Source organism: Palaemon carinicauda, chromosome 24, assembly GCF_036898095.1.
Source record: "Palaemon carinicauda isolate YSFRI2023 chromosome 24, ASM3689809v2, whole genome shotgun sequence".
In the NCBI taxonomy this organism is placed as follows: Eukaryota; Metazoa; Arthropoda; class Malacostraca; order Decapoda; family Palaemonidae; genus Palaemon; species Palaemon carinicauda.
Genome location: NC_090748.1, coordinates 6,714,149 through 6,734,354, shown reverse-complemented (window position 1 = coordinate 6,734,354; position 20,206 = coordinate 6,714,149). Strand labels below are relative to the sequence as shown.

The 20,206-nt window shown below is 40.2% G+C and overlaps 1 protein-coding gene across 3 annotated transcripts in view; it reads left to right on the top strand.

Annotated features, from left to right (window-relative positions):
* Nucleotides 1-20,206, top strand: part of LOC137618058 (phytanoyl-CoA dioxygenase, peroxisomal-like) — a 67,774-nt gene that overhangs the window by 20,515 nt on the left and 27,053 nt on the right. The window contains exons 1-5 of one of the 3 annotated variants that reach the window (XM_068348018.1): nt 1,301-1,360; nt 2,423-2,529; nt 5,352-5,518; nt 13,687-13,855; nt 17,561-17,697. In XM_068348018.1, coding sequence (XP_068204119.1) covers nt 2,467-2,529; nt 5,352-5,518; nt 13,687-13,855; nt 17,561-17,697 — 536 coding nt within the window. In that variant the 5' untranslated portion in view covers nt 1,301-1,360; nt 2,423-2,466. Of the gene's footprint in view, nt 1-1,300; nt 1,415-2,422; nt 2,530-5,351; nt 5,519-13,686; nt 13,856-17,560; nt 17,698-20,206 lie in introns of those variants that run through there. The other 2 variants (XM_068348019.1, XM_068348020.1) reach the window with 2 other exon arrangements.

The window sequence follows — 20,206 nt, the reverse complement described above, 5'->3', positions numbered from 1 at the left end:
TTCATCACTATCTTCTTCGTCAGAAATAACATCAAACTTATCTGGAGGTAATGCAACATTATCAAGAGGACCATTTTCATCATCAAATACATTGTGAAAGCCAGGATCAATCACCAATGATTCATTTTGCTGGGAAAGAAAATAAACATACATGACAGTTCAAAAATATGGATTTGAAATTGGGCGACTGTTCTTCGTTACAGTGAAGTACATAATTGCATCTTTTTACCCTTTTAGGATGCACCTGTATAACTTTTAGTTATATGAGTGAAAATGTCACCGTTTACTCTATATATTTCAATAAAATTTGAAACATCAGGACATGCGATCATTGAATAATAAGGCAATTTCATCGTGGTACCTAATGGGTTAAGTGTGTTCCCCTCCAGACCAGCTCCTTTTAACAGATGCATCAAAGAAAGGGTGGGGACCCTATCTCAAAGGTCATCTGGCATGAGGACAATGTGCTGGAGTTGAAAGCAGCTTATTTAGCACTTCATCACTTCCAGTCAATACTAATTGGCATCTTAGAAAAAAAAAAAATATATATATATATATATATATATATATATATATATATATATATATATATATATATGTATGTATGTATGTGTGTGTATGTATATGTGTGTGCATGTGCGTATGTACAGAAAATACATCGTGATATCTGAGATTTTTTAATATAATGTAATCATGTGATCTAATGCTGTTATCATCAAATAACCTTTGGACAAAGAACGTACCGTTATACTTGTAGATATGTACAGTAAGTGTAGTTTAAAAACAGTATCATTTGGGTATAGTTTTCATCATTATCTGTACATTATGCCTTTAAACTTTGAGAAAAGTATGTAGGGGAAATATTTTCACCTAGGCAATGTATGTCAAATAAGTTAACAGTAGTCAAATTATGATTAATCTACTAAGGAAAATTATATAGCATATACAGGAATAAATTAGGCTGAATGTATGGTATGTAATCTAAATGTATATGCCATCTGAATAAGAAATATACCTTGTTAAAGAACCAGGCAATACAAATACGTACATAATCATTCTTTGGTGTTTGTTTTGGTATAAAATACTAAGAATTTTTTTTTCATTTTTTTTTTTGACAATTTTTAAAATGTATTATTTTAGGTTAAATTGTTTACTGTTCTTAGTTTAGTAAGCCTTTGTTGGAAAATAGCTTTTTTATGTGGAACTTCAAGTACTTTAGGTGATTATGTTAAGGGGATAATGATACGGAGTTTGTTTATATAAAGTTGATAATGATAAGAAGTTATCTGCAGTGATAAAGGTAATTAGTTGAGTGCCAAGGTTCATGCTTGTCAGTTGTTTATAGTCCCCTGACATTCTGGTAGGTTTGACTTCATTTTTAGTCTGACATCTTTGAGCCATAGTCGTCTTAACGGTATGTGTACTCTCTTAGCTTATACGAGGGAATTTTTTGTACTTTAGTAATGTGGTGCTCCTGCATATATACAGTACACATATATGCAATGATAGATTTGTGTGAATCTCTCTCTCTCTCTCTCTCTCTCTCTCTCTCTCTCTCTCTCTCTCTCTCTCTCTCTCTCTCAAATGAAAAGTTTACTTAACTTACAACAAAGCTAATTTAGAAAAAGAGTACAGATACTGTAATAGGTATTAGAGCTTCAGAATATTTAACATTTCACAATAGTAGGTAGTAGGTTGGCCAGGGCACCAGCCACCCGTTGAGATACTACCGCTAGAGAGCTATGGGGTCCTTTGATTTGCCAGACAGTACTACATTGGGTCCTTCTCTCTAGTCACGGTTCTTTCCCTTTGCCAACCCATACACCGAGTAGTGTGGCCTATTCTTTACAGATTCTCCTCTGTCCTCATACACCTGACAACACTGAGATTACCAAACAATTTTTCTTCTCTCAAAGGGTTAACTACTGCACTGTAATTGTTCAGTGGCTAATTTCCTCTTGGTAAGGGTAGAAGAGACTCTTTAGCCATTGTTCTCTAGCCTTTGGTAGTGCCATAGCCTCTGTACCATGGTCTTCCAATGTCTTGGGTTAGAGTTCTCTTGCTTGAGGGTACACTCGGGCACACTATCCTATCTAATTTCTCTTCATCTTGTTTTGTTAAAGTATTTATAGATTATATAGGAAATATTTATTTTTATGTTGTTACTATTCTTAAAATATTTTATTTTTCCTTGTTTCCTTTCTTCACGGGGCTATTTTCCCTGTTGGGGCCTCTGGGCTTATAGCATCCTGCATACATACATACATTCATACATACATACTTAGGGTAGACTGTATTTCAAATTATGATTTGTATATTAGAAAGTATTGAAAATTAAAAAATAGTTATTTACCAGAATTCCCAAACTTAGAAATCGTCACGGTAATGATAATAAAGAATAATTTCTTTTATTCCTTTTCAGACAGTTTTTGATCTTGTGATTGGGGTCGCCGTCTAAAAGCAACCATGGCGCAAGGGCGCATGAAGGTCATCTTTGGCCACATCAATCAAAGGGACCATCATTCTTTTGTATCCTTTTAAGAAAAATGGCTAATATATTTCATGACAGGCAACATCATTTCAATAAGGGCAGATCGTTACTTCTTTGAAGATTATATTAAGGAGATTTGTACTGAAGTGAGGTAAATAATTTTTATTTCTTGAAAAAGAATGCAGTTGGACCTTACCCTTCACCATTGTGATTATAAGGGAAAGACCTGTCATTACTTGGAGCAATATTTACGGGTAGCCTATTTATTCACAATCATATAATGCCAATTATAGAATGAACATGTCATGATAAGAAAGATAAAAAGCCATTTGTTCCTATACGTATACAAACCTTTCACTTTTTACTGTGTATATATTGTTACAGCGTAGCTGGAAACTAGCCATAAACTTTTTGCGCGAATTGTAACAATCTACCACCAGTTAGTGGGGATAGCGGGTGTTAGATTGGCTACCCCACTCACTCACCCAGTGTATTACGTCACTTTCATTTTGGCTGGGCGGAGTGCAGACATGCCATCTCTCTCCACTGTTAACCCTAAATAATACTGGCTCACTAGATGTAAACTTACTTTCGGGGGACCAGTTTGGTAGGTAATGGAAGAGGAAGTCTAAACGGAGTCTTCTCTCTCGGTGTTATCCCCAAAGGTGAAGAACTCCTGACTTCTTTCTCCAGCACCTCATTCCCTCCCCATGGACTCTGTTCGTTCTGTCTTCTTTGGAGGACAAAAGAATAAGAATGTTGATCGTTTGACGCTTGTGTCAGCTATGGACTTCCTTGGGGTTTCGGGTCCCTCCCAAGGATTGACTTGAAGGTGCTGCAGTGTAGGGCACAGCGGGAGCACATATTTGCCTCTGCAGAGGTTGGCTACGGCCTTGAGCTTCTGGAGTAGTGCTCCCTCCAGTAGGTCTCAAGCCCTTCTCTGCAGCGTCTTTTGCAACTCCTCACTTACAGCGAGATTACTGACAGTTTCTCCTTGGAGTCACTGCCCGGCCCGCGATCCCTCCGGTCTGCTTAGCAGACAAGTTAATGGTCAAGAAAGTGATAGAGAAAGTTGTGTATTGCTCTTCAAGATTCTAAAAATTATTATTTATTGTTCAGAAGAGTTTGATACATTATCTAGTACAGTGGTACCTCTACATTCGAATTTAATCCGTTCCACAACCGACTTCGGATGTAGAAAATGTTCGGATGTAGAAAGGAATTTTCCCATAATAATACATTGAAATAGGATTAATCCGTGGTTGAGCCCAAAAAACTATGATAACTCCTTAATAAATTACTGTACTACACATAATTACACATGACAATATGCACTCTAAATTAGATAATAGACATGTAAAAAAGAATAATGATCAAGAAATAATAAATAAGAAACAGGTTTTTAGCGTCACTTTACCTTAGAAAGTCCAGCGCAGGTATTGGTCTTGCTACGCAGAGAGGAGACGGACGGGCGGCGAGGAGGTAGAGAGGTTGACTACGATAAACGTACACTACCGTAACTTATTCTAACTTACACTAAGTGAACTTTAACCTAACTTAGCTTATTTATTTTTTTTATTTTCATATTTTATAATTTTTTTTTACATTTTCTTTTTTTCTTTTTGATGATTAATTTTAATCACTTTCACTCTCTCCACTTAAAATTGATTGAATTTTTTTCTCTTCACTCTTTGCCGTTTTCTTTGAACCACTTCCATCCTCTTCATCACAAGTTCGCTTTGTAGTTTTTTAAAGAAGCTATCGATAGAAAGTTGCTTGGTACAGCTTTTCAGAATGTTTCGAAAATAAGTTAGGGAAACATCATCAAACTGCGCAACTACACGACATATCTGCAATTTCATTGGATGGTATTTGTCGATGAAGTCGACCACGTCTTGATATTTTCCTAACCCCTCTTTTATTTGCGCCGAACCTATTTTCAATAATTCCTTGCTTTACTTCTAAAGAAAGCATTTCCTTATTCCTTTTCTCACCACTACCACTACCACTTGCGAAACTAAGCCTTTTAGGACCCATGATTTACGTAAAATACCGTAAAAGGATGAACGTAAAAAATCACGATTAAAACACAGTTAATAGCAGAACGCACAGGGCACAACCACACGAAGCCGACGAGAACAGAGGAATGTCCCAAGCTACGCTAATTGGGGGTCCCTCCGAGGTAGAAATGCTGCCTTCTATCAGCGGAAATAAGAAATACATCTGGCGCTATGAGTACCATCTACATGCACGGGTATTGTTTACTTCGGGTGTCGAAAAAAAATTCGGGTGTAGAGTAGGAACGTGTTCGAATTGTACTTCGCGTGTCGAAAAATTCGGATACAACCGGTGCGACGAAAATTGCTTACTTTGTGTGTCGAAATAAAATTCGGGTGTAGAGTCGAAAAATTGCTCGAATTTTACTTCGGATGTTGGAAAATTCAGATGTAGATACGTTCGTGTGTAGAGGTTCCACTGTACTGGACATTCCCAAATAAAACAAGTTCGTGACAGTAACAATAACAAAATTTACATAGAGTCTCCATGTACAATACTAATGTTAGGTCTAACAGGTACTCACTTCCACGTTCCAGTTCATCGTCAGTCAAGAAAGTTCTTTTGTTTTGTGTATAAGGAAAGGTGTAATAATTTATGTTCCTGTATTTTAGTTTAAGCAATTTCATGTAAACTTTGTGTAATCTGGTAATTGTATTGCACATCTGTATCATGGAAAAGTTTAATTAAACAATTAGCCACACAAATTCATAAAAAATATAAACTTTTATTAACTATGTATATAACTTGACTATATGTATAATGATTCTTGTTATTATATTTGTCTTCCTTAACCATATCTTAGTCATTAAGCCCTGTTGCAGCAGGACTGAGTGTAAGGCCAGAGGTTACTGAATTTCAGTATACTCTTGATAATCCTCGACTAACACCTGCCCAGCGTGCCTTTTATGAAGAAAATGGATTCCTCGTCATCCCTAATCTGGTTCCTCATGATCTTATCAATAAATGGAGGCAAGTGTATCAAGCATGAGTTTTGGTTAGATTTTTGTTATATGTGTTGGAATTCTCTTGGAAGTTCAAAGCTAATTTCTCTAACATTATTCTTAATATAAACCCAGGATGCTCAGGAAGCTGAATTCTCCCCCCAAAAAAGGAAAATATTCAACACTTATATGGGAGTCATAGCTAATATCCATGAAGTGTGACCTTCCTTACCTTGATAGAAAAAAAGAACTTGAATTTTTCTCTCTGTAACCTGTAACCTTATGCCTCTTTCAACCAGGGATCAATGAATGAAGATTTGTATTCGTAACATTTGGGGAGAAACTATGTTAGGTTTTTACTGTAGATCATTGTACAGCAGTCAAAAACAGTATGTGTGTATATACATATATATATATATATATATATATATATATATATATATATATATATATATATATATATATATATATATATATATACTGTATATATATATGTATATATATGCATGTATAGTGTGCAATGTGTATTATATATAAGTATCTGTACAAGGGTTGTTTAGTGAAAAATACAGTATATATAAATCCGCTCATCTTTATCAAATTTTAATTTATAGATTGTATGTAACTTTATACTGTACATTCAGAATTACTTATAAACTTTTTTAACAGAAATGTAGGTAACATCTTCAATTAATTTATTGACAAAAGGAAGACAATTAAAAATCTAAGTCTACCTTCCATACAAATTCTCGTAATTTTAGTAATTCTATAGAATTACGAACAAATGATTGAAAACGTCAAACTAAGTGATATTTTTCAATATTAATCTTACCCGATGATCATGTAGCTGTCAACTCCGTTGCCCGACAGAAATCTACGGTCGGGATACGCCAGCGATCGCTATCCAGGTGGGGGTGTACACAACAGCGCCATCTGTGAGTAGGTACTCAAGTACTTCTTGTCAACAAGAACTCAATTTTTCCTCTGTCGTGCCGCCGGCAAGACCTACTTGGATACGCTGTTGATTTTGGAGTTATTGTTCACGATTTGGTGATGTATTTGCTCTAAAGTTATAGCCTTCGCTATTCAGGAAGCTTTTTCATTAGCTTAGCAAGCTTTTGGAATTAATTTAGATTAATTGGTAACGAACTTTGCTAGATTTTGGAATCCCCCCTTGACTACTTCTAAATTCAAGATGTCTGACCAGTCTCAAGTACCTAAGTACAGGCAGTGTAGCGTTAGGACTTGTACTAGGCGTCTTCCGAAGGCCTCTATAGATCCTCACACCGTATGTTCCAATTGTAGGGGTAAATCCTGTCAATTGGAAGATCGATGTGGGGAATGTGCTGGGCTTTCGGAATTCGATTTTAACGAATTCCTTAGATATGCACATAGGTTAGAGAAGGAGAGAAATAGGAGGAGTTCTTCTCGCTCTGTGGATTTTTCCTCTCCCCATGCCCCTCAACCTTTTCCTTCCCCTGTGGTGGTGACTCCCGAACCTGCTACGAGTCCTCAGCCTGGTATGGCGGATATGTTGCGTGCCATTCAGGCTCTCGGTGACAAAGTGGAGTCATTGGCTAATGACCGTAATCAGCTCTTGGCAGATGTCAGAGAGCTGAAAGCGAAAAGTGCAGTGGGAAGTGTTAGTGCTAGTGATGTGCAAAGTGTCAGTGTCAGTGTTGCGCATGAGGGTACATCTGTGCGTGCCAGTCGTCCTCCCAGTCCGGGACCTCTTGCAAGCTCCCAAGCCCAGGGGAGAAGCAATGTCGAAGGACCAAAGGGTTCGGCAGGCCTTGATCGGCGCACGGATGTATCCTCAGTGGTTGCGGACGTATCTGTTAAGGATCGTCCCATCCACATACAGACAAATGAGCCCTTACATTCCTCGTCTGTGGAAGAGGTTTCCAGGAGGAAACGGTGGACCAAGGTCTCACGACCGCTCAAACGTAAGGTCCCTTCCGAGCGAGTCCAACGGCCCAGGTGTAGCCACTGGGTCAGTTCGGACTCGCCGCAGTCATCTGATGACTGCACACCTCCCAAGAGAGGTAGAGTGGTCCCTCAACAGGCTACTGCTCCGTCTGTTGTTGCTCCAACCACAGTAGACCCTAAGTGGTCCATGCTGCAGACTATGCAGTCTCAGCTTGCTGCATTCATGCAGGAGTATCATGCTGAGAAGGCTCCTGTTAACCTACAACCCGCCGAGGTTGTGCGCTCAGCAGATACTGCGGCTGCCTGCTCCCACACTCCACCTGTGAGAGCTCCACCACCGATGCGCAGTCCACCCTGCCAGACGCATGTTCTTGCTGCACCATCTGCTAACATGCGTGAGCTGCCGCATCAGGACTTGCCGGGTTCCAGCACTATGCGGCATTCTCCTCAGCCCATGCAGCATGCTCTGCATACCTTACAGCATGCTCCGCATACCATGCAGCATGAGCCGCATACCTTACAGCATGCTCTGCATACCATACCGCATGCTCCTCAACCCACCGCAGCCCCTCCCACACACCAGCCCTCTGCTTTTGTTGTTGCCAGCTCGCAGATCGACCAGCAGCGGCATGATGTTGGATCTGCAGGTACGCATGCACCCGTACTGCCGGATTCAGCCGTTCAGCTTTCTGCTCTGCCTTTGCCACTTACAACTCAGCTTTCGGATGATGGTGTATCGGATGATGAAGCTGCACATCTGGATGAGCCTCACTCTGATTTTGAAGGGCTCAAGTCTACTCCTCCCTCCTTAGACTTTCGTAAAGTCCTTGCCTTGTTCAGGGACTTGTATCCTGAGCAGTTTGTGTCTGCAACCCCTCGTTCTCCTCCCTCCGAGTTTGCTCTGGGCATGCAGTCTGCTGCGCCTGCCTTCACCGAGCTTGTTCTCGCCAGATCATCTAAGAGAGCTTTGAGGGTTATGGGGGACTGGTTGCAGTCCAAGAAGCAACTGGGAAAGACTTCTTTCGTCTTTCCTCCTCCCAAGCTTGCTTCTAAGTCGAGCGTCTGGTATGCCACGGGAGAGGAACCCGGCTTGGGGGTTCCTGCCTCTGCCCAGGCCGACTTCTCAAGTCTGGTTGACTCTCCCCGCAGGTTGGCTATGAGACGTTCGAAGATCTGCTGGTCCTTTTCCGATTTAGATCATCTGTTGAAGGGAGTCTTTCGTGCCTTCGAGATATTCAACTTCCTCGATTGGTGTTTGGGAGCCTTAAGCAGGAAGACTTCCCCTTCAGATAAGGACTCGGCCATGCTGATCATGTCTAGCATGGACAAAGCAATTCGGGATGGGTCTGGTGAACTTGCGGCTTCGTATGTATCAGGAGTCCTTAAGAAGAGAGAACATCTTTGCTCCTTCTTATCAGCTGGTATCACTCCTTGCCAGAAGTCAGAGTTGTTGTTTGCTCCTCTCTCCAAGTGTCTGTTTCCGGAGGAGCTGATTAAGGGGATGGCTGCCTCACTTATCCTGAAGGATACTCATGATCTTATGGCATCTTCTGCACGTAAGGCTAAAACCTTACCTTCCGTGCCTAGACCCTTCCGCCCTGCAGCAGTTGACACACCTGCTTCTAGGTTCATCCCGCCCTTTCGTGGCAGAGCCTCCAGCAGAGGAGGTACCCGTGCAGACAGTCACCGTGGCAAATCCAAGAAGGGTTCCAAGTCCGCAAAAGGCAAGTTTTGACTGCCTTCCTCTCCAGACAGCAGTAGGAGCCAGACTCAAGACCTTCTGGCAAGCTTGGGAGAGCAGAGGTGCAGACGCTCAGTCTGTGAAGTGGCTAAGGGAAGGATACAGAATTCCGTTCTGCCGCAGTCCCCCTCTAGCTACGTCTCCCATCAACCTCTCTCCCATCTACAAGGAGAAGGACAAGAGGCTAGCGTTGCAACAAGAGGTGTCGCTCTTGCTACAAAAGGAGGCGGTGGTCATAGTCCGGGATCATCAATCCCCGGGCTTTTACAACCGTCTCTTCTTGGTAGCCAAGAAGACAGGAGGCTGGAGACCGGTGCTGGACGTCAGTGCTCTCAATGCTTTTGTCACCAAGCAGACGTTCACGATGGAGACGACGAAGTCGGTCCTAGCAGCGGTCAGGCAGGAGGACTGGATGGTCTCGTTAGACCTGAAAGACGCGTACTTTCACGTCCCCATCCATCCAGACTCCCAACCTTTCCTAAGATTCGTCTTTGGAAAGGTTGTGTACCAGTTCCAAGCCCTGTGCTTTGGCCTAAGCACGGCACCTCTTGTGTTTACCAGACTGATGAGGAATATTGCGAAATTCCTTCACTTGGCAGACATCAGAGCCTCCCTCTATTTAGACGACTGGCTTTTAAGAGCTCCCACAAGTCGTCGCTGTCTGGAGAATCTCAGATGGACTATGGATCTGACCAAGGAACTGGGCCTCCTGGTCAATTTAGAGAAGTCCCAGCTCGTCCCATCCCAGACCATTGTCTACCTGGGTATGGAGATTCAGAGTCGAGCTTTTCGGGCTTTTCCGTCGGCCCCAAGGATCAATCAAGCCCTAGAATGCATCCAGAGCATGCTGAGAAGGAACCGATGCTCAGTCAGGCAGTGGATGAGTCTAACAGGGACACTTTCATCGCTGGCCCTGTTCATCGAGTTAGGGAGACTCCACCTCCGCCCCCTTCAGTATCATCTAGCTGCTCACTGGATAAAGGACATGACACTAGAGACGGTCTCAGTTCCTGTTTCCGAAGAGATGAGGTCTACTCTAACGTGGTGGAAGAACAGCATTCTTCTCAAGGAAGGTCTATCATTGGCTGTTCAGACCCCCGACCACCGTCTCTTCTCGGACGCATCGGACACGGGCTGGGGTGCGACACTGGACGGACAGGAATGCTCGGGCACATGGAATCAGGAGCAAAGGACACTTCACATCAATTGCAAGGAGTTGTTGGCGGTTCATCTGGCCTTGATAAACTTCAAGTCCCTCCAGCTAAACAAGGTGGTGGAGGTGAACTCCGACAACACCACAGCCTTAGCTTACATCTCCAAGCAGGAAGGGACTCATTCGAGGAAGTTGTTCGAGATCGCAAGGGACCTCCTCATTTGGTCAAAAGATCGAAAGCTCACGCTGGTTACGAGGTTCATTCAGGGTGATATGAATGTCATGGCAGATCACCTCAGCCGGAAGGGTCAGGTCATCCCCACAGAGTGGACCCTTCACAAGAATGTTTGCAGCAGACTATGGGCCCTGTGGGGTCAGCCAACCATAGATCTTTTCGCTACCTCGATGACCAAGAGGCTCCCGTTGTATTGTTCTCCGATTCCAGACCCAGCAGCAGTTCACGTGGATGCCTTTCTGCTGGATTGGTCCCATCTCGACCTGTATGCGTTCCCGCCGTTCAAGATTGTCAACAGGGTACTTCAGAAGTTCGCCTCTCACAAAGGGACACGGCTGACGTTGGTTGCTCCCCTCTGGCCCGCGAGAGAATGGTTCACCGAGGTACTGCAATGGCTAGTCGACGTTCCCAGGACTCTTCCTCTAAGAGTGGACCTTCTGCGTCAACCTCACGTAAAGAAGGTACACCCAAACCTCCACGCTCTTCGTCTGACTGCCTTCAGACTATCGAAAGACTCTCAAGAGCTAGAGGCTTTTCGAAGGAGGCAGCCAGAGCGATTGCCAGAGCAAGGAGGACATCCGCTCTCAGAGTCTATCAGTCTAAATGGGAAGTCTTCCGAAGCTGGTGCAAGGCCAATGCAGTTTCCTCAACCAGTACCACTGTAACCCAGATTGCCGACTTCCTGTTACATCTAAGGAACGTAAGATCCCTATCAGCTCCTACGATCAAGGGTTACAGAAGTATGTTGGCAGCGGTTTTCCGCCACAGAGGCTTGGATCTTTCCACCAACAAAGATCTACAGGACCTCCTTAGGTCTTTTGAGACCTCGAAGGAACGTCGGTTGTCCACTCCAGGCTGGAATCTAGACGTGGTTTTAAGGTTCCTAATGTCATCAAGATTTGAACCGCTCCAATCAGCCTCTTTTAAGGACCTCACATTAAAAACTCTTTTCCTCGTGTGCTTAGCAACAGCTAAAAGAGTAAGTGAGATCCACGCCTTCAGCAGGAACATAGGTTTCACATCTGAAACGGCTACATGTTCCTTGCAGCTCGGTTTTTTGGCTAAAAACGAGCTTCCTTCACGTCCTTGGCCTAAGTCGTTCGAGATCCCAAGCCTGTCCAACTTGGTGGGGAACGAACTAGAGAGAGTACTTTGCCCAGTTAGAGCTCTTAGGTACTATTTAAGAAGGTCAAAGCCATTACGAGGACAATCAGAAGCTTTATGGTGTGCTATCAAGAAGCCTTCTCTACCGATGTCTAAGAACGCAGTTTCTTACTACATCAGGCTTCTGATTAGAGAAGCACATTCTCATCTGAAGGAAGAAGACCTTGCTTTGCTGAAGGTAAGGACACATGAAGTGAGAGCTGTGGCTACTTCAGTGGCCTTCAAACAGAACCGTTCTCTGCAGAGTGTTATGGATGCAACCTATTGGAGAAGCAAGTCAGTGTTCGCATCATTCTATCTCAAAGATGTCCAGTCTCTTTACGAGAACTGCTACACCCTGGGACCATTCGTAGCAGCGAGTGCAGTAGTAGGTGAGGGCTCAGCCACTACATTCCCATAATCCCATAACCTTTTTAACCTTTCTCTTGAATACTTTTTATTATTGTTCTTTGGGTTGTACGGTCGGCTAAGAAGCCTTCCGCATCCTGGTTGATTTGGCGGGTGGTCAAATTCTTTCTTGAGAAGCGCCTAGGTTAGAGGTTGTGATGAGGTCCTTTAGTATGGGTTGCAGCCCTTTATACTTCAGCACCTAGGGGTCGTTCAGCATCCTAAGAGGACCGCTAGGCTCAGTAAGGAAGACGTACTTAAAAAAGGCAGAGTAATGGTTCAAGTCGACTTCCTTACCAGGTACTTATTTATTTTATGTTTGTTATTTTGAATAACTGATAAAATGAAATACGGGATACTTAGCTTCTTTGTTAACATGTATGCTGGTCTCCACCCACCACCCTGGGTGTGAATCAGCTACATGATCATCGGGTAAGATTAATATTGAAAAATGTTATTTTCATTAGTAAAATAAATTTTTGAATATACTTACCCGATGATCATGAATTAAAGAACCCGCCCTTCCTCCCCATAGAGAACCAGTGGACCGAGGAGAAAATTGAGTTCTTGTTGACAAGAAGTACTTGAGTACCTACTCACAGATGGCGCTGTTATGTACACCCCCACCTGGATAGCGATCGCTGGCGTATCCCGACCGTAGATTTCTGTCGGGCAACGGAGTTGACAGCTACATGATCATCGGGTAAGTATATTCAAAAATTTATTTTACTAATGAAAATAACATATTGTAGTAAAAAGTAGGTACAGTAGTCCTAATTTATCAAATTCAAAATGTTTCATCATAAACTTTCATTAGAAATTTGTTGGTTATTACCTTGATGTTATTTAGGCAGAGCTCTATTTTATAAGGGAAAATATTGGTTTCAGAGACTTCTTGTACTTTTGCGTCTATTGAATTAACATTAATACATCTATATCAATTGCTGTATTCAGTTATATAAGATCATCAATAAATCTTATTCTAAATTCATAGGCAAATATTCCTTCTAAAGGGTTATCTAAAAATTTTATGAATAAATATAGATTAACAATATTTGTGCCATAGTTAACACCCATGGTGTACATATTTTTCATTTTTTTTATTGATAATCTAATGTCATTGGTAATGCAAAACAAAAATACTAACAATTATATTATTATTATTGTGATATATTTCTAAATCAGTCAATATAGTTACAGTATTAGGTAAAGGCACCACAATATCTAAGGAGAGTGTAGCAAGTTGTATATAGTGATGGAAGTGATTGAACAATTACTTTCACTGCTCTATTTGGTGTATTCAGGTGTTTTTCTAATTAACAAAATAAATAGTTTTTTTTTTTATATTATGAATGTTTCAGTCATATTCTTATACATTATAGCGAAATACGACGTGATTGATTGAAATCATCTTCTTACCTTTTTTCAATTTTTGTGTAACAAAAATTGCCTTAAGGCCTTGGCACTCTCTTATGGTATTTCAAACTTGACAATGCAATATACAGTATGTACTAGACTAATATATCCACCTTTATTCAGTGTTGGAGGCATTGTACGATTTAGACATTAATTTCATGTACCTTGCAGGGGTAGGTTCCTTGACTTAGTAGAAGGTCGTGTTGATACAGCAGGCATGACAAAGATGAAGGACATAGCTCTGAAAGATAAGACAGGTGTTGCTGCTGAACGTATTGTCAACAAAATTCAGGACTTTGTTTGGGATGAGGTTCTCTCTGAACACTGCATGTTACCTCAGGTATACAACATTTATCATTATTTATTTAAGCGTTTTATTTTTTATGTTGAATTGCTGATGTTTGTTTCATAATCATTCGGTCAGCAAATGCCTCACTGTTTGGTACCCTTGACAGTGAGGCATTTGCTGACCGAATGCCCCACATATAGTAGTGAAAGAAATAGATATATGTTTGAGGCTCGAAGTGAGGATGGCAGGTTCATCCTTGCCAAGATTCTTGGGCATGTTGTGTCCTACCCTGCTAGTGGTATTTTTAGCTTTACTTCTGAAGCAGGTCTTCTGAAAGCTATTTAACTTTTAAAACATTGTTGCTTTTTGGTTTTAATTGAATATTCTTTTATTCTTTATTTATAAATGATATTGCCATCAATGACCTTAGATGTCAGGATGCCAGAAAACCTCAAATCAATCAATTAAACAATATGTGGGTAGGTGATTGATTTCCTCGGTTATATATTTTTAGCTTTTTATCATATCATAATTATTATTATTACTAGCTAAGCTACAACCCTAGTTGTAAAAGAAGGATGCTATAAACCAAAGGGCTTAAACAAGGAATAATAGCCCAGTGAGGAAAGGAAATAAATAAACTATATGAAAAGTATTGAATATAAAATATATTGAGAACAGTAACAATGATAAGATAAAATTAGATCTGTTTTATATATATATATATATATATATATATATATATATATATATATATATATATATACTGTACTATTAAGAGAGACTTAAGTCAGCCTGTTCAACATAAGAACATTTGCTGCCAATCTGAACTTCAGAAGTTCTATCGATTCAACTGCCCGATTAGGAAGATCATTCCACAAACTGGTTACATCTGTAATAAAACTTCTAGAATACTTTGTTGTGTTGAGCCTTGTGATCAAGATGGCGAGACTTTAGAATTAACTGTATGCCTAGTACTACATATATGATGGTACTGTCTGGGAAGATCCAAATACAAAGGATGGTCAGAGTTAGGAAGAATCTTATGTATGTTCTTTAACTTGATGATGGTGCCAGAGATTAATATTTAAAATCAAGAATAAGAAATTTAATAGACCGCAGTAGATTAAGATGAGAATCAGCAGCTAAAAACCAGACAGTCAAAGTTAAAGCAAGTCAGAATGAAAGAATTAAAGTATTTTCTCAGCATAGATTCACAAAATAGGGGAAGACAAGGCATCTTTTGCTTAGATATGCTGCTCCTCACCTGCTACAATGGAGCTTTCACTCTTTATTGGGTTTGCATATCATATGAACCAATTCGGATTAGGACTTTTTGTTGACAAACTTTGGCACTGCCAGTCTAGCACTGACTGTTTCAGTGACATATTTTTGGTACTGAACTGTTTGGGCATCAAGTTAGAATAGAATAAAAAAAATTGTCTTGTTTTTTCAAATAAGAGAAGGATAAATAACCTGCTGTAGAAACTGGTTTTGTTTTGTAACTTTTCTCAACTAGCAATAGTTTTTTGTCTCATTTTGTAGTACAGGTAATTTTCTCAATTAGCAATTGTCGATAGTTGGGTAACTGCCTTGGCTGTACATGGGCTAGTTCTGTCTAAACATTAGAAAGCTGTAATACAATTTTACTACTTTATTGTAAATCTCATACCAGAAGTGGCTGAAAACACACTAAGCAAGAGAGAAACCAAAATTTTCACTTGACGGTTATCTATGTGCGTAATTAATGTAGCAAAAGCGACACATTGTTAATGATTTGGAGATGTGTGGTTACGAATGAGGGCAAAGGTTGTAGCCACAAACAAGACCATAAAGTAGTAAAAGTGAACTGGCATTCTGATGGTGCTTCAGGAGTAAGTGTGGAAGTTGCTACCATCGCTACAAGAATAAAGCTAAAAATACTCTCGAAATGCAGTCATCAATTAACAGCTGAGCAACAAACGTTTTGATAGCTCGGCGACAGGAATGAAAATGGCATCTTGGCGCCAATTAGTGCGCAACTAGCAATGTCTCCAGTACATTGTTAGTTGTTAGTAGTGGATGATGTGTCATCAGTTTCCAGGGGATTTTCAGCATTCAAGGTGCTGTGACAGATTCAATAGAGCCTGAACCCATGGGTGTCCTCTATATACACCGAGTTTCTGCTCTGCGAGTTGAAACACTTGCTATACTTTAGTGGAGATTACAGTAGTCCTCAGAGACCCCTCACCACATTAACCCCAAAAAGGACACTACCCACTCCTAATAATTTGTATTCTTAAAAAGTTTAGTAATAACGTTAGATCCAGGAAGCACAGCAAGTACAATACTCATGCTAACACTAATACACTAGTAATATGACAATAAATGAAAACAGTGTAGTAAACACATACCTCATTACAATTGTGTTGTATGTTGTAGAAGGAAATGTGAACCAACACTACCCCCATATCCATTGAAACTTCCCTGCTCCATCACATAAGCAGTATTTACTATTGTTTTGACTGTACTATGATGCAAAGCATTATCTTTTAAAATTCTTTTGCTTCTCGTTCATGACTACTGTAAGGAGAATTTTCTTTTCAACAATATGAATGGTGAGCACAAGGTCTTCTGCAAATGACATCGCAGTTCTTTCTTAGACATATTTAAGTAAGGTGGGATATTTACCTTTTAAAATTTATTCTTGAATTGGTGAGTCTTTTCTTTTGCTGTCATGGACTTGATGCTTCTCCAAAATTGAACAATTTACTGTCTTTTTGGCAATGGATGGGGATTTATTAGGCCTTTTTAATCATTAATTACTTTAAGGACTGCTTTTCTGGTACCATACAGCAGGGGAACCCTACTCTCTACAGGATATTCACATTCATTTCATCATATACATTCCAAGACATTCAGCATTTCACACTGCATATTGTTTGTTTACTGTCAGTTCCACATTATCAAAGCACTTAGAGAACAAGAAAGTCTTCAGAGAACAAGATGAGAGGCAGGAGTAAATGAATTGACATTCAGCTCCTATGACTGCTCTTGCGGCATTGGCTGTCAAGACAAGAACTCCCATAAGTCTCCCAGGCCCATGCAGTGCTGGATGTACAATAGGATTAGGTAATACAGATGACATGTTGGAAATAGCAAAAGGAAAGTTTAAATGCATTTTTCATCAAGAAAGAGTGTCCTATTCAAAGTTTTGTTTACAGTAACTGTACTCCTCCTTTATCACATCCCCTGCCCTCTCTGTGGATCACTTCAACTTCCTATCACTACCCCGTGACCTGCCATACTTACTGTGCCTCATTACTTCCTCTGCACTAGCTGCCATTGCTAGTTCAGCCATAAACCTATCAGTATTAATTATAGAAAGTTCTTTTTTTTATTAATCTTTTATACATTTATTCTTTATTGATTTTTAGCACTGCATATGATTAGGATAAACAGTATCATGGAATTATGATTTTATTATCAATGAAAATTATAATTTTCTATTTTCTTTTTAAACAAATGCTTCAGTAATGAAATGCCTTTGTGTGGCAAGGTTAACTTGTTGATTATTTTATGTTTACTGTAATATATACTTATATTATTGGAACAATAGGCAAAGCACTAGCATTTTTGTGTATGTAGACTTGGGAATTGCTTATGTGGTTGAATTGAACGGAGGTGGGCTAAAGTGAATTGTCATAATTATTAAGTCTTGAGTGATAATCATAGAGAATATTTCATTTTTAAAAAAATAATTTTTTTTTTTTACAGATCTTAGACTATGTTGAATGCTTTACCGGTCCCAACATCATGGCTATGCATACAATGTTGATTAACAAGCCACCAGACCCAGGTACTCGCACTTCTCGACACCCTCTCCATCAGGATCTACACTACTTCCCATTCAGGTGTTGTAACGAAAGATCTTTGAGATTGCTTGCTAATTGTAGAGTATTTGTGTTTTTCTTTTATATGGACATTGCTTTCTGCTTAAATCACTATTGTTGGAAATACTCAGTACTGTAGAATCAGAAAACTCGCTATTGCAAGGTGAGTTACGTTTTTGTTAAATAAATGTGTTTATACAAACTCATTACTTATGATTATAGCTAAGTCTAATGATTTCATAGAAACATCAGTCCTTTGTGGCAAAGAAATAAAGAAGTTAATCCCTCTCTAGCAAAAAAAAAAATGGGAAAAGATGGCAGCCTTCCACTGTCCTCTTGGATCGTCAGTTTCTTAACAGTCAGTTACCTCAATTCTTGGGTGATATAGCCATTTAGATGCAAGATTTCATATGGTTAAGAGTTTTGCCTCTGGGTATAAGGGCTGTATAAGCACTGAGAAATTTATTTTGCTGTTAAAAGAATAGATGTGTTTATGACAAGCTCAATAGGTGTGCAGTACTTAAAACCATAGTTGAAATTTAGTTGGAAATTAAATAAGCAACTAAAATATCAGGTTTAGTAAATTAAGGTTTGAAGGATGGTTGAGAAAAGCAATCAAACCCATGGCTCTAAGAATTAACATGATTTTTAAACTTGAAAATTATATGCACATCTTCCCACGGAATGTAAACAGTGGTATGCCCTTTGGAACTCATGTTCTTACCTGCAGACGGAATAGACTTGCTCTCATTCTTTTTTTTTTATAAATAAATGAAATATTATTATTACCAGCTAATATACAACCTTTGTTGGAAAAGAAAAAAAATTTTAAGCCCAAGGGCTCCAACAGGGAAAAATAGCCCAATCGGGAAAGGAAATACGAAAATAAATAAATTATATAAGAAATAATGAACAATTAAAATAAAATATTTTAAAAACAGTAACAACATCAGAACATATATTTCATGTATAAACTATAAAAGACTTATGATAGTGTGTTCAACTTAAAAACATTTGCTGCAAGTTTGAACTTTTGAAGTTGTACCATTTCAACTACCCAATTTGGAAGATCATTCCACAACTTGGTCACAGCTGGAATAAAACTTCTAGAATACTGTTTAGTATTGAGCCTCATGATGGAGAAGGCCTGACTATTAGAATTAACTGCCTGCCTAGTATTACGAACAGGATGGAATTGTCCAGAAAGATCTGAATGTAAAGGAATATCAGAATTATGAAAAATATTATGCAACATGTATAACGAACTAATTGAATAATGGTGCCAGAGATTAATATCTAGATCAGGATTATGAAATTTAATAGGCTGTAAGTTTCTGTCTAACAAAAGAAGATGAGAATCAGCAACTGAAGACCAAACAGGAGAACAATACTTGAAACAAGGTAAAATGAAAGTTTTCAATATTAAACTTACCCGATAATCATGTAGCTGTCAACTCCGTTGCCCGACAGAATTCTATGGAGGGATACGCCAGCTATCACAATACTAGAAGGGGGTGTACTTACAGCGCCACCTGTGGCCAGGTACTATAGTACTTCTTGTTGACACCTCTTCAATTTTTCCTCTGTCGTGCTTCTGGCAAGACGTTCTGGGATACGCTTATGATCTTCGAGTTTTTTCACGGCTAATTGGTGAAGTATTCTCTCAGATTTCGGCTGTCGCTTTACTGGAAACCTTCTTATATTAGCTTAGATAGCTTTTATATAGTACTGATTAACGGTTATCGATCTTTTGCTTGATTTTGGAACCCCCCTTGGCTAACTCTTTGGATTCAAGATGTCTGACATTTCGTAAGCCCCCACCCATAGACGATGTAGGTCTTGCAATAGGCGTATTCCGAAGGCCTCGGTAGATCCTCACACCGCTTGTTCTGACTGTAGGGACAGGCCCTGTCAGTTAGAAAATCGATGTGAGGAATGCGCCGGACTTTCGGAACTTGAATTTGTCCGTCTTTTGAAATATTCAACTAAGTTAGAGAGAGGTAGAGTTAGGAGGAGTTCTTCTCACTCTTCACTTTTTTCCTCACCTCATGATCCCCTACCTTTTCCTACCCCTGTAGTGGCTACCCCCGAACCTACTATTTGCCCTCAGCCTGATATGTCTGTTGTTTTGCGTGCTATTCAGGCCTTAGGCGATAAAGTAGAGTCAGTGGTAAGTGATCACAAGTCTCTTATGGCCGAGGTCAAGGAACTGAAGGTCAAGAGTGCAGTGGGTGGGATTAGTGCCAGTGCTGTGACGAGTGCTAGTGTCAGTGCAGTGCCAAGTGCTAGTGCCAGTGTCAGTGTGGTGCGTGAGGATACTTCTATGCGTGCCTGTCGTCCTCCCAGTCCGGGACCTCTTGCAAGCTCCCAAGCCCAGGGGAGAAGCAATGTCGAAGGGCAAAAGGGTTCGGCAGGCCTTGATCGGCGCAATGAAGTATCCTCGGTGGTTGCGGGCGTGTCTTCCAAAGACCGTCACTCCCACCTGCAGACGATTGAGCCCGTCTTCCGCTCGTCCGCTGATCAATTGTCA